This window comes from Ahaetulla prasina, chromosome 2, assembly GCF_028640845.1.
Source record: "Ahaetulla prasina isolate Xishuangbanna chromosome 2, ASM2864084v1, whole genome shotgun sequence".
NCBI lineage: Eukaryota > Metazoa > Chordata > Lepidosauria > Squamata > Colubridae > Ahaetulla > Ahaetulla prasina.
Genome location: NC_080540.1, coordinates 206,652,178 through 206,667,168, shown reverse-complemented (window position 1 = coordinate 206,667,168; position 14,991 = coordinate 206,652,178). Strand labels below are relative to the sequence as shown.

Below are 14,991 nucleotides of genomic sequence, written 5' to 3'. Positions count from 1 at the left end.
TAAGTACAGTGTCAGAATTTGGGCAAATTCTCAAGTTGTTAAGCGAATCCAGCTTTCCTAATTGCATTTTTTGCTGGATTGTGGTGTTGTTGTTTTTTTTGCTAGAAAGTTGCAAATTACAATCATGTGACCAATCATGTAAATGTTAGCCTATTGCTAAGCACTTGAACTGTGATCATGTGACGATTGGGGAAGCCTTTAAATGTGAATTTAGGTCATTACTTTTTCAGAGGAAGTTGTTGTAATTTTGAACTGTAATTAAACAAAAGGTTGTAAATCAAGAACTACCTGTATTAATAGACCAGTAGTCCCCAACCTTTCCTGATTGGCAGCCCGGCGGGGTGACGGGGGGATGGTTCCATGTGAGCGGTAGGCACCTGTCTGCCACTTGCGCAAGTGGAGCTGTGCACAGATACGCACACCACTTACGTGGCCCACTACCAAACAGGCTGTGGCCCACTAGTGGGCTGTGGCCCAGGGGTTGGGACCCCTGTAGCAGACTACCGACTACTGCTGATAACAATGACAGGGTCCTCTCTGATGCTCTTTTGTTGCATGCCGTGGCACTTAATGAAATGGATAAGGAAGAACTCCTTCTTAAACATGGGCGATGTTCAGAATCTTTTAACTGTATTTGCTAGATAAAACTGAACATTGTGGCTGTGGTGAATGGCAAGGTGATATGGACAGTAATGTCAAGGATGGATATCTGCTCACAATAGCCAGGTTGCATCCAAAAGCCTGTTATTAAGAACACAAAAGCCTGCAATTACTGCAGGTTCAAGCCCGGCCCAAGGTTGACTCAGCCTTCCATCCTTTATAAGGTAGGTAAAATGAGGACCCAGATTGTTGGGGGGGCAATAAGTTGACTTTGTAAAAATATACAAATAGAATGAGACTATTGCCTTATACACTGTAAGCCGCCCTGAGTCTTCGGAGAAGGGCGGGGTATAAATGTAAACAAAAAAAAATGGTTAAAGAACTAAGACAGGCACTACGTATATTGTAGCTTAACACCACATGAGGGATATTAGCTAGGAGGAAACTTGAGGGAAAATCTTGAGGGAGGGTATATGGCATCAATCGCTTTTTCCTCTCTCAGTTAATTTGGTTCCAAACAAGTAGATGGAAAAGCGAGAGGAGCGAAATGTCTTATACAACCAAGTAAAGCCCCACTTTTCTCCACCCAACTCTCTGTGGCTCCCTTGTGACAAAGTGGCAGCACATTCCTTAGCACGACCAACTCTCTTCCTGAGCAATGCTACATTACTTCCAGGACATTTTTAGTGGCAGCTGCCTGAGTTCATAAAAGCACCATTGTTGCTTTTCTCCATTGGTGCTACAAGAACAGGTTTTCTTACCTCTAACTGTGATTCTTCTTCTACAGCAAAGACTTTTGGAAGGAAGCCTGGCCCTCTGCACATGCATCAAGATGGGGTTCCAACATTCCCCCCAGCTCCCCAAGACTGATGAGTAAGCATCTAAAGAAAGGAACATAGGGGAGGAGCTGTGAATGCACAGATGACCACTTGAAGAACGATGGTTCTTCATTATAGTTTCTGGGCATCACACACAGGGGAGAGTCGTCAGCTTAACTCCAGGAACTAGGCAACTGCTTCTCTAGTTAAGAAGAACAAGAAGACAACCCTTCCAAAGCCCACCACAGTTTTCTGCTCACTTAAAAAAAAAAACACAGCTGCTTATCAAAGGACCTATAGGTAGTCCTCGCCTTATGTTATGGGCCAGAATTCGGACTAGAATTTCTGTTGTAATTCGTTGTGATTGTAAGTTGAGTCTTCATATGAAATAATAGGAAGAGGTTGACTAATCTGATTTCATTTGCTTTGTGAAAACGTGGCAAAAAAATAAAATTAAATTAAAAATTAAAACCCTCCGTGACAGAGATCCAGGTTATTTGATGAGCTGTCTTGTCCTGCTAAGACCAAGGTGTGGAACTATGGACTTCAACTCCCAAAATTACTGAGCCAGAACCTTAACATGTAATAAGGCTCCCTTTTTATAACTCTGCAATCTCTTAATTTGAGGTAGAGTCGGGGCGACTGGATGGAGCCGAGATTTACTGGCTGGATGCTCTTCCTGATGCCATGCAGAGTGTTCGCATATTTGTTTTCTTTGCACCCTAGGAGAAACATCTTCCGCTACCTAGGATTGCGCTCGTGACCTTCTGAGTGGAAGGCGAGCATCTTCACCACCAGGCCACCATTCTGCCCAACCTTAATATGTAATAATATATAATAATACATATTTAATTTAATATAGCATATGATAGTAATTTATATAGCACCTGAACTGTCGGAAGTCAGGTAGCACATTATGATTCATCACACACTGATGGCTCAGGAATTCTGGGAATTGAAGTCCACAAGTCATAAAGGGGCTATAGTTCCTCATCCCTGTGCTAAGACAAGCTTGCCCTATTAGTGCCGACAGAAGATGCCTGCTGTGGAGTCCTGTTGGTTAAGGAACTCCCACAGAGGAATTCAGCAGAAGAGCCTTCATCCTGCCCCCTAGGGTGGCATTCTTTATCCTTCTGCCCCCATCCTTTATCCTTCTGTAAGGGCCTCAACATTGGCTCTGCTGTTTGGCCTGGGGATCCAATGTGGGAAGTGCCACATGGGAGATGGCTACTGGACTAATTAACTAACCTCACTTCCCTCCTGTGCTTCCTTCTGCCCTTTTTACTAATTACTGTATTTTTATTGTTTTGTTACTTTGCTATTGTTATGTTTCAATTTTGTTTTATCATTTTTTCTGTTTTGCTATTGTAAGTTACCCAAAGTAGCCCCACAGTGAGGGGCTTTAACAAACCAAACAAACCAATAAATAAAAACATATGGGAGAAGTGAGGTCCCAGGACTTATTGCAAGAAAGAGGCCCTTTGACATAGAAGGCATACCCAAAAGCTGTGCAACATGTTATCTCTCTCTGCCAAATATTGCCACTGGCTTTGAGTGTCTGTATGGTTGGATCAATGAGATACATTTCCATAATGCATTACTATCTGTGGTCAATAGTATCCTGTACAAGTGTCTTAGACTATCACATTTATTCACCTTTTAATAGTGCGATAGTAAAAAGCTACCCCCACAATCAAGACTATGTTCAATGTGATGTTGTAAAGTAATCTTCGTTTAAAAATAGCTGGGAGAACTTTGATTTGCAGAATCTGGGGTTCAGAATGGAATTAATATTACATCAGATAGTAAATAATGGTATCTTTAAAACATTTGAAACGTTACAAAAAAGAATAAATTAATATAATCAGATGGATGGTGATCTGTCCCCCTCCTCAGTCCGGGAGTCATGAGCGATGACTTAATTAGCCGGCAACTATCAGCTCTGGCAGCAAACTAGCGAGCGTCTGCCAAGTGTCTCTGTTATCTCTCTTGATGCTGATGAGTCAGCCAGGAAACCAGGAACAAACAGGAATTCAGCTCTAATTCCCCCTCTAAGCAGTTGATTTGCTTGCCACAAAGTGGTATAGCATCCCTTGCTACTTTTATATCCTGTGGGGTGTGGCTCCATGACTTAGCACTTACTAGGCCTGCCCCACCCCTGCTTCTGTTGTTCCAGCCTCTCCTGCCTACGAAACCTAGGGTCCAGCCAGGCCTGATTGCCATCAGCCGGGTCTGGAGGTGTAGCCTGGGGTGGGGGGGAAGAGTCAGGGGACAGAGGCCTCATTATCTCCTCCACCTGGCTTGCCTCTGGGTCCTGGAGCTGAGCCAGGGAAGCTGGTGCTCCAGAGGTAAGTCCTGATGGCCCTTCCCCCTCACTTTCCAAGTCACTTTCTGGCAGGGGGCCTGGCTCAGGGGGCACAGACACAATAGATGGATGGATGGATAGATGGATATACATACATACATACATACATACATACATACACCCTGTTTCCCCCAAAATAAGATATCCACTAATAATAAGCCCAATCGGGCTTTTGAACGCATGGCAATAAAGCCAAGCACTTATTGCAGGGTTCAAAAAAATATAAGACAAGGTTTTGTTTTCAGAGTACGTGTGTGTGTGTGTGTGTGTGTGTGTGTGTGTTTGTAGGTTTTCACGGGTATAGGTATGTAGGTCTTGGCGTATTTGGGTCTCTTCCTGTGTAAGGTTGAGAGTATCTTGGCGAAATTTCGATGAGGTCTCAATCATCATCTTCAGGCTGGTGCTTACGCACAAGCACGAAGCCATAAGCACCAGCCTGAAGATGACGAGTGAGATCTCGTCAAAACGTCGCCAAGATACTCTCAACGTTACATGGGAAAAGACCCAAATACGCCAAGACCTACATACCTATACCCGTGATAACCTATGGATAGATAGATAGATAAATAGATAGATAGATAACACACACACACACACACACACACACACACACATGTTAAATCATTCGCTAATTTCAGATTTTGCAAAATGCATTAATGAGCAGCTTTTAAAATTCTGGAAGCTCTGGATACATTGTAGAAGGTTTTTAAAGAGACCAAAATACATTTACCACTATTAATAGTAATTATCAATTAAAAAAGAATCAAAATGAAATATTTAATAGAGTTTTGGAATAGCCTTTATTGCAAGATCTGTAACAGCAGGCTTTAAGAACTGTTATGTATGCTTCTGTAATTTAAAAACTCATTTGATCCAACAAAAAGTCCTTTTTGAAGGCTTATTGTGTTCATCAGAAGGATGCCCCCAAAAGCTTGGCTGTAATCTTTTTCACACTAGATATGTAACAAATTTGAAAAAACTTCCAGTACATGACATGATTATGTTAATGGTATTTGATTAGATGGGGAACTACAAGTAGAGATGACCATGTCATGTACATGAGTTCCTTTAAGAAAAAAAAAATCTACACAAAAAGGAAAAGGAAAATCAGTATCAAGTTCTACTTCAAGCAATTAATTTTTCATTCTATTCTTGTCCTGATCTTGAACCCATTTTGGGTTTACCTGTGCTGAAGGCAACTATTCTAAAAATCACCCTTTAAGCAGGAAGAATTGTATCCTACAACTGTTATCTCCAAGACAATTTTGGTTCATCCACACTGCCTTGTATGAAGGTTTTTTACAATGATATCATCTTTTCCATATAATCCCCTTATGTGTTCCCACTGCTTATCTTTTTTCCTATCCTGGAAAAAAAAAACAACCCTCATTAATGCATTTTGATTGGCAGGGCTAAAAGCTCCCCATCTGGAAACATCTATTGAAACTATAGGATATACATTAAGTGTGGTGCACCTGTGAGTCAGCGCACTTCTATAAGCGCTCAAAGAGAATTGAGCGTGAATGTATTATTTTGATTGGTAAAACGGGTGGATGTAAGTCGTGGGAAGGGATTTTCAAAAATTGGGTAAAGGAAAAACTCAGCCTTCAGATGTTTCCACGCATCAGCAAAGGGAACGCACAGCTTGCTTGCCTTGAACACCGCCTTTGTTTTCTCCCCACACAAATCTCCCGGTTTGAAAATCTTCACTTGAAAGCAACACGCTAAACAGCAGTGAGAAATGTGGTGGCAGCCGTGTGGGAAGTAGAGAGGTAAGGAAGCAGAGTTCAAGAGCACTAAGATTTGCTCACTTCATGCCGCACAGGCAGAGAAAACGGGAGAGAGAAGCAAGCCCAAAGAAGAGACAAACAAACTCAAATGGAAAACCAGCAGAAGGGTAGGATAAGCAGGAAAATAATATAGTGCACGTAATTTTTTTTAGCTGTAAACAACCCAGTCACTTTAATTACATAGATAGGTAGTTAGGTAGATAATAGATAGATAGATAGATAGATAGATAGGTAGGTAGATGATAGATAGATAGATAGATAGATAGATAGATAGATAGATAGATAGATAGATAGACAGATAGACAGACCTGAGCTGCAAAAATCCAGATAATCACTAGAAAGTCGCGAGATAGTTTTGTGTTTCTTTTTCTGTGCTGAACGAAAATCATATAGTACTCATAATTTTTTTAGCTGTAAACAACCAGTCAGTCTAAATTAGATAGATAGATAAATAGAAAGACAGATAGATAGGTTGATTGATTGATTGATTGCAAAATGTGAGCTGCAAAAATCCAGATAACCATTAGACTAGAGCCATGATGGCGAACCTATGGCACGCATGCCAGAGGTGGCACGCAGCGCTCTCTCTGATGGCACACGAGCAATCATCCCAGTTCAGCTCTGCTGGACATGCATGCCTCCCTCCCTCCAGCCAGCTGGTCTTTGGGTCTCTGCCATGCATGCACCAGTGGGGGGGAATGTGCATGCACTTGGGGGCAGAGGGCATGCAGGGGGCACATGTGCATTCGTAGGGGCATGCTGGGTGCCACGTGCATGCATGGTGAGTGGGCAGGCCTTAATGAGTGCTGAGTCATGGAGCCACACCCCATGGCCTATATAAAGGATCTGCTTTCTGGCAGTCTCTGAGTCAGGCAAAGTTGAACTTATCTTGCTGAAGTCACTTACTGGTCTCCTGCCTGCTCTGAGGACTTTGCTAGGACTTTGGGCAGAGCTGCAGAGGCAAGCCTGATTCGGATTTCCCTGACCCGGCCGTCAGCGGAGGAGTGGGACACGACACTTCTCTTCTCTCTGTATACCAATGACTTCATCTCCAATGATCCATCTGTTAAGCTACTGAAGTTCGCAGATGACACAACAGTGATTGGTCTCATTCGAGACAATGACGAATCCGCATATAGACGTGAGGTTGAACGACTAGCCTCGTGGTGCGACCAAAGCAATCTGGAACTGAACACACTCAAAACCGTAGAAATGGTGGTAGACTTTAGGAGAAACCCTTCCATACTTCCACCTCTCACAATACTTGACAACACAGTATCAACAGTAGAAACCTTCAAATTTCTGGGTTCTATCATATCGCAAGATCTCAAATGGACAGCTAACATCAAAAACATCATTAAAAAAGGACAACAAAGAATGTTCTTTCTGCGACAACTCAGTAAGCTCAAACTGCCCAAGGAGCTGCTGATCCAGTTCTACAGAGGAATTATTGAGTCTGTCATTTGCACCTCTATAACTGTCTGGTTCGGTTCTGCAACCCAACAAGAAAAACACAGACTTCAGAGGATAATTAGAACTGCAGAAAAAATAATTGCTACCAACCTGCCTTCCATTGAGGACCTGTATACTGCACGAATCAAGAAGAGGGCCGTGAAAATATTTGCAGATCCCTCGCATCCTGGACATAAACTGTTTCAACTCCTACCCTCAAAACGACGCTATAGAGCACTGCACACCAGAACAACTAGACACAAGAACAGTTTTTTCCCGAAGGCCATCACTCTGCTAAACAAATAATTCCCTCAACACTGTCAGACTATTTACTGAATCTGCACTACTATTAATCGTTTCATAGTTCCCATCACCAATCTCTTTCCACTTATGACTGTATGACTATAACTTTTTGCTGGCAATCCTTATCATTTATATTGATATATTGACCATCATTTGTGTTGTAAATGTTGTACCTTGATGAACGTATCTTTTCTTTTATGTACACTGAGAGCATATGCACCAAGACAAATTCCTTGTGTGTTCAATCACACTTGGCCAATAAAATTCTATTCTATTCTATTCTATTCTATTCTATTCTATTCTATTCTATTCTATTCTATTCTATTCTATTCTATTCTATTCTATTCTATTCTATTCTATTCTTGTCCTGATCTTGAACCCATTTTGGGTTTACCTGTGCTGAAGGCAACTATTCTACAAATCACCCTTTAAGCAGGAAGAATTGTATCCTACAACTGTTATCTCCAAGACAATTTTGGTTCATCCACGCTGCCTTGTATGAAGGATTTTTACAATGATATCATCTTTTCCATATAATCCCCTTATGTGTTCCCACTGCTTATCTTTTTTCCTATCCTGGAAAAAAACAACAACCCTCATTAATGCATTTTGATTGGCAGGGCTAAAAGCTCCCCATCTGGAAACATCTATTGAAACTATAGGATATACATTAAGTGTGGTGCACCTGTGAGTCAGCGCACTTCTATAAGCGCTCAAAGAGAATTGAGCGTGAATGTATTATTTTGATTGGTAAAACGGGTGGATGTAAGTCGTGGGAAGGGATTTTCAAAAATTGGGTAAAGGAAAAACTCAGCCTTCAGATGTTTCCACGCATCAGCAAAGGGAACGCACAGCTTGCTTGCCTTGAACACCGCCTTTGTTTTCTCCCCACACAAATCTCCCGGTTTGAAAATCTTCACTTGAAAGCAACACGCTAAACAGCAGTGAGAAATGTGGTGGCAGCCGTGTGGGAAGTAGAGAGGTAAGGAAGCAGAGTTCAAGAGCACTAAGATTTGCTCATTTCATGCCGCACAGGCAGAGAAACGGAGAGAGAAGCAAGCCCAGCTGGTCTTTGGGTCTCTGCCATGCATGCACCAGTGGGGGGGAATGTGCATGCACTTGGGGGCAGAGGGCATGCAGGGGGCACATGTGCATTCGTAGGGGCATGCTGGGTGCCACGTGCATGCATGGTGAGTGGGGCGCATGTGCGGGGCCCGCGCACACATTGCATTTTGGGGGTTTGGGCGTGCACAGTTTGGGCACTCGGCCTGAAAAAAGTTAGCCATCACTGGACTAAAGAGTAGCAAGAATTAGTTTTCTGTTTCTTTTTGTCTGCCACAGAAAATCATAGTACACATAATTTTTTTTAGCTGTCACTGTCAACCCAGTCACTCTAATTAGATAGATAGATAGATAGATAGATAGATAGATAGATAGATAGATAGAAAGAAAGAAAGAAAGAAAGAAAGAAAAAAGATAGACAGACAAATTGCAAGATTGCAAGGGGCCTCTGGTGGCTCAACAGACCAATGCAGTCTGTTATTAACAGCAGCTGCTTGCAATTACTGCAGGTTCAAGCCCCACCAGGCCCAAGGTTGACTCAGCCTTCCCTCCTTTATAAGGTAGGTAAAATGAGGACCCAGATAAGTTGACTTTGTATATAATATACAAATGGATGAAGACTATTGCTTGACATAGTGTAAGCCGCCCTGAGTCTTCGGAGAAGGGCGGGATATAAATGCAAATAAAAAAAAAAAAAGATCTGAACTGCAAAAATTCAGATAGCCTCTAAAGAATAGTAAGAGTTAGTTTTCTGTTTATTTTTCTCTGCCCTGTAAAAGTTTTCTAGATGTCCACAGGGCAGATCCGATAGCCCTAACATATACACTTTCTAAGCACCTGTTTTGTCAATGATATGGATGTTAAAACTATACAAGGCTATAAAGACCACCTAGCTACATTCTTTTCTTCCACATAACCCCACTCCAACAGCAAAAGAAACTTCTTGAAGGGGGGGGGAAAATAAAACCCTCTATATGTCTCATCTGCTTTCTCTTGTTTGATTGCATTTTTGGCTTGTTCACAAGCGTTAAGACACAAGCTGGGGACTCCAAGTCAGCTCTGACTCTCAGGGATGATGGAAAGGGTAAGCTACCTTTTGAAGAAGACTGAGGTGTCAAAAGAGCGGTGGGTGCCACTGGGAACTTCATGAGCTTCAGGATGGGAGTCTCCGGAAGAGATATTTACTGTATTTATTAGAATTACACATTGCCTTATCTTTGGAGAGCTCAGACTAGTTACACACGCTTGCCGAGCAATTTTTTTTTATCCAGGCTGCTAACATAACCAGAATTAGTATAGCTCTGGACTATACTTTCTTGGCATCAATGACCTACTACTCTTCACTCTATTTGCTTCTCTTACAAAAAATACCAGTGCACGATTAATAGAAATCACAATCTCTACAGCACAGGTAGTCTTCGACTTATAATCACAACTGGGCCCCAAATTTCTGTGGCTAAGTGAGACAGTTGTTAAGTCAGTTTTGCCCCATTTTACGACCTTTCTTGCCCTAACCCATTGCACTTATTAAGTTAGTAACATGGTTGTTAAATGAATCTGGCTTTCCCGCTGACTTTGGTTGTAAGAAGGTCTCAAAAAGTGATCACATGACTGCGGGACACTGCAACTGTTTTTAAGTATGAACCAATTGCCAAGCACCCAAATTTTGATCACATGACTACAGGGATGAACCAACGTTCATAAGTCTGAAAAAAATGGTCATAAGTCACTTTTTTTCCGTGCTGTTGAAAACGTTGGATGGTCGCTAAATGAACTATTTTAAGTCAAGGACTACTTGTAATTATTGAGTCTGTCATTTGCACCTCTATAACTGTCTGGTTCGGTTCTGCAACCCAACAAGAAAGACACAGACTTCAGAGGATAATTAGAACTGCAGAAAAAATAATTGCTACCAACCTGCCTTCCATTGAGGACCTGTATACTGCACGAATCAAGAAGAGGGCTGTGAAAATATTTACAGATCCCTCACATCCAGGACATAAACTGTTTCAACTCCTACCCTCAAAACGACGCTATAGAGCACTGCACACCAGAACAACTAGACACAAGAACAGTTTTTCCCCGAAGGCCATTACTCTGCTAAACAATTAATTCCCTCAACACTGTCAAACTATTTATTAAATCTGCACTACTATTAATCTTCTAATCGTTCCCATCACCAATCTCTTTCCACTTATGACTGTATGACTGTAACTTTGTTGCTGGCAATCCTTATGATTTATATTGATATATTGACCATCATTTGTGTTGTAAATGTTGTACCTTGATGAACGTATCTTTTCTTTTATGTACACTGAGAGCATATGCACCAAGACAAATTCCTTGTGTGTCCAATCACACTTGGCCAATAAAATTCTATTCTATTCTATTCTATTCTATTCTATTCTATTCTATTCTATTCTATTCTATTCTATTCTATTCTATTCTATTCTATTCTAACTGCTTATTTCAGCTAAGTTTTTCACTCAGGGCTCTGTTCTAATATTCAGTTATCATGCATCTGTATCTATTTTAAGCAAAAGCCAAGTGAGCAACATATATCAACAAGAGTACGTGTTCTGTGTATTCTTAGTTCTAAACACTGAGTGTGTTTATAGTCAAACATAATAGGCAAAACATTTTTCTAAAGAAAAAAAACACACCAAACCTTTGATTTGAATCCTCGGCAATGGGGAGAAAGGTTGGTGAACCAAGAAGGTGGGTTGATACACATGCTCTAGGACAGTGGTTTCAAACTCAAGGCCAGTGGGCCAGATCTGGCCAATGGGGTGCTTAGATCTGGCCCACGGGGACACCTGGGAAGCAGCAAAGGTCAGCGAAAATGTAGCTTGGGAGGGTTGCACTAGGACTATAAACCCTCCCAAGCTCCATTTTTGCTGGCAGAAGGTTACAGGAGTCTGTCCCAGCTGAAAACGGAGCTTGGGAGCCCTTTTTCGCTGGCAGAGCACTCAAGGCAGCACAGGCGCCCCCGACACAAATGACGTCAAGCTGGCCACGCTCACCCCGGCCCCTGAGGTCAAACACAACCCTGATGCGGCCCTCAATGAAATCGTGTTGGACACCCCAGCTCTAGATGGCTCAGAGTGCCAAGACACCACTGACAGAAACAACAGACATTTTGCTAAAAAAAAGAAGAAAAAATTGATTTTCCCTTCTAATGGTCTGGTGGAAATCCCTTCACCTTGTGCTAGACATGACATTTTTCTCAAAGGTCCTCAAAGGGCTAGTTTGTTAATAAAGTGAATGTATGGGCTGATCATTATGAAATCCAAGCAGAGTTAAAGACAAGGGGTTGGTGATGCTACATAATCCCTTTTCCTAATAGGCAACACAAATTCCAGGGAGAGGAGGCTTCAAGAGTTAGCTTAGTCTTACTTTGCTTCTATTATCAAACCAAATGAGAGGAACCACAATTACGCCTAATCCCTACCAACCCAGCAAAAACTGCAGGCATCCCTTACACACAGAGGCACAAACAGACCCAGATACAACCCCCCACCCCTATCCCCAAGCATGGCCCTAAACTTTGTGAAACGGAGCATTCTGTTTTTCATTATGGGAGGCTGAAACAGTGCAACTCTGTATTGTAAAATATTTTTAAACGTCATTGCTAGAACTACACGGATGATCCTTAAGATCACCAAGATTTGAAGGAGACGTGATTTGTTAGCCAGGATGAGACCAGCCAGGCCTTTTAGACTGGGAGGGAAGGAGAATAAGAAAATGGGAATGGAAGTTGCATGCAAAGGAAGCCTGTCTTGAGCAACGTGATGTTCAAATACCAGTCTATCCTATTCATCCCAAAGGCCAGAAGTTGTGAATTTTACATGTTAAAAAAGAAACATCAGAAAAGGTATGAAAAACAAAAGCTTTGGAATAAACTTTCAGAAAGCTGAAGAGAAGACAATGATCTTTCAGAACTATATGTTAGTTCTTCTTTTGTATCCGCCTTGAAATTGCATGGAAGCCTAGTCAAGGTTGGATTTTACATCCGCTCTGGTCTTTAAAATTCATTGAAATAGTATGAGGGAGAGGGAGAAAGAGAGAGAGAGAATGAGAGAGAGAGAATATTGTAAAGGGCAAGAATTAGAGGTGGACTATAGCAATGGTACCTATTATGTTATCTACGTCTCTTTGAAATTTACTTTCTCCTTTTTTAAAATTATATACTGCACATATTCAAGTTTGAATGGTTTAGAGAAGACAGATGCTAAGCAACAATTCACATCTGTTAATTTCACTCAGAATTTAAACCAAGAGGAAGTTTAAATGAATTTGGTGAGCTTCCACCATTCTATTTGGTGCAATTATTTTTAGGGTTTTTTTAAAAAAAAGAAGCACCTTCTTTAAGAAACTGCAATGTGCTGCTTTATAATTTTAATTATGAAGAAATCTATTTGGAACTACAGTACTATAAACCTAAACTAAAGAGGATACAACAAGAATATCATTGCAAAATTACACAGGCCAATTTTATTGTTTTCTGAATCTTGATCGCATTTTAGAGAGATTAAGAATAACTTAATATTATTTATTATTAACTTAATAATATTTATTATTAACAATAATAAAGAAACATTGGAAAGGTGTGATTAGTTAGGGGCCAGGTGTTCCGAAAAGGACACCTGCCGCACGGACGGCTCGCCAGGGGTCTCCCAGCCGACATACAGGACTGGGGGGACCGATGCTGGCGCGTCCTAGGCTCGGCGGGGTTCGGAGGCCACAGGCCACGGCCATTACTTTGGTCGTCGCCTGGGCCGCTGTGCCCGGTGACACCGGGGCTTTGGATTTATAACTGCAGCAGCCTGGTGGTGAACAGGGAACGGAGAAGAATTGAGGAATGGAGAAGGGAAGGGGATATCGGTAAACGCGAGTGGAGTGCTCCGGAGTGCGGGGGGGTTTTTCTCCCCTGCGGCTGGAAGGAGCACGAATCATTTTGGAGAGAGGAGAACTTAAAATAAGAAGATTACCGGTTTTGTGGAGCTCTGGAGAAGAGGTGATGGAGAAATTTAGGAGGGAGGTTTGAGGCCCCTCCTCTGGGGAACAGTGGTGGCGCCCAGCTTCCGCCTTCACTATGAGAATCTTGATGACATCACTTCCCTTGACTTCCTGGTTGACTAACTGTACTCTGGACTCGTTGCTCCTGTGAGTGCCCCTGGTGGATCCGGAGGAAATTACAAGGATACTGTGCTTGCCTGAGGATTTTGAAATTTTTTTAAATGGCAAAGGTCAGAGACCAACTGCTGGAGAGATGGAGAGAATTCTGGAAAAGTTATCCAATATGGACAAGAAACTGGATGATTTGCAAAGAGGCCAAACGGAAATAAGAGCAGAAATTGTGACTATCCAAAAGGATTTAAAGGATACTCAACAAGTCTCAGCAGAAAACAAGCAGAAAGTGGAAGGTCTGGAGGGTGAGATGCGGGCAGTGCAGAAAAGAGAGGAGTCGACAGGCAATGCTGTGCTTGGACTACAGATGGATAAAATGTCTTATTTCCTTAGGTTTCAAAATTTGGAAGAAGTGGACCAAGAAGATTTGAGAGATGTTGTGACTAAATTGTTGGGAGAATTTCTTGGGAGAGGTGTTGATTTCATGAATTGGGATGTGGATCGAGTTTATAGAGTTAATTCACAATATGCACGCACGCATGCAGTTCCCAGAGAGGTTCATGTCAAATTTGTGAGAAGAGAGACGAGATGAAATTCTTAGAAAACATAGGAGTGGGGCACTGACTTATAGGGGCAGGGAGATAGCCATTCTGAGGCAGATTCCCAGACAGGTACGTGAAATGAGAAAGAAATATTACTTTTGTCAAGCAAATTGTACCAGAAGGAGTAGGCTTCAGATGGCTGATGCCAGAGGATTGATGATTTTCCGGGAGGGCATTACGAAAAAATTAGTACAATTGGAGGCTACGGCCTACGTGGAGGAACACAAAGCCCTCCTGGAATTAGATGACCCAGGAATTGAAGAAGGGAGGTTATAGACCATGGGGCGGAGGCGGCTGCCGCTGTTGCGGCCCTGGAGTTGGGTCAGGCTGAACCCAGAGTTCTGAGATCCAAAACTAGGAAGTGACAAAGATATTTGGTATTGTGTTGGTTTTCCTTATTCTCTTTTGTATGATATTCTGTTTATTCTTGACCCTTCTTTATTGCGTATGTAAGATTTGTAAACTTAGCTACTTCGTGTCACCTGCTTGCCATATGGCTGTTGTATGTGTTTAAAATTTGAGCAAAATTCTTATCTTGCATAAGAAAAATGAAAATTTACCATACTTGATATGTATTTGTATAAACCTTTTTTGACCAATAAAAACTTTTTGAACCAGAAAGAAACTGCAATGTGCTGCTTTATAATTTTAATTATGAAGAAATCTATTTGGAACTACAGTACTATAAACCTAAACTAAAGAGGATACAACAAGAATATCATTGCAAAATTACACAGGCCAATTTTATTGTTTTCTGAATCTTGATCGCATTTTAGAGAGATTAAGAATAACTTAATATTATTTATTATTAACTTAATAATATTTATTATTAACAATAATAAAGAAACATTGGAAAGGTGTGATTAGTT

General features: G+C 41.6%; 1 protein-coding gene across 15 annotated transcripts in view; it reads right to left on the bottom strand.

The window, feature by feature from the left end:
• Positions 1 to 14,991, bottom strand: part of ZNF462 (zinc finger protein 462) — a 186,943-nt gene that overhangs the window by 41,490 nt on the left and 130,462 nt on the right. For 10 of the 15 annotated variants that reach the window (XM_058168896.1, XM_058168895.1, XM_058168892.1 and 7 more), the window contains one exon: positions 1,362 to 1,481. The exons of the other annotated variants lie outside the window; for them this stretch is intronic. In XM_058168896.1, the coding sequence (XP_058024879.1) occupies positions 1,362 to 1,481 (120 nt within the window). The remainder of the gene's footprint in view (positions 1 to 1,361; positions 1,482 to 14,991) is intronic. 15 annotated transcript variants of the gene reach the window in all.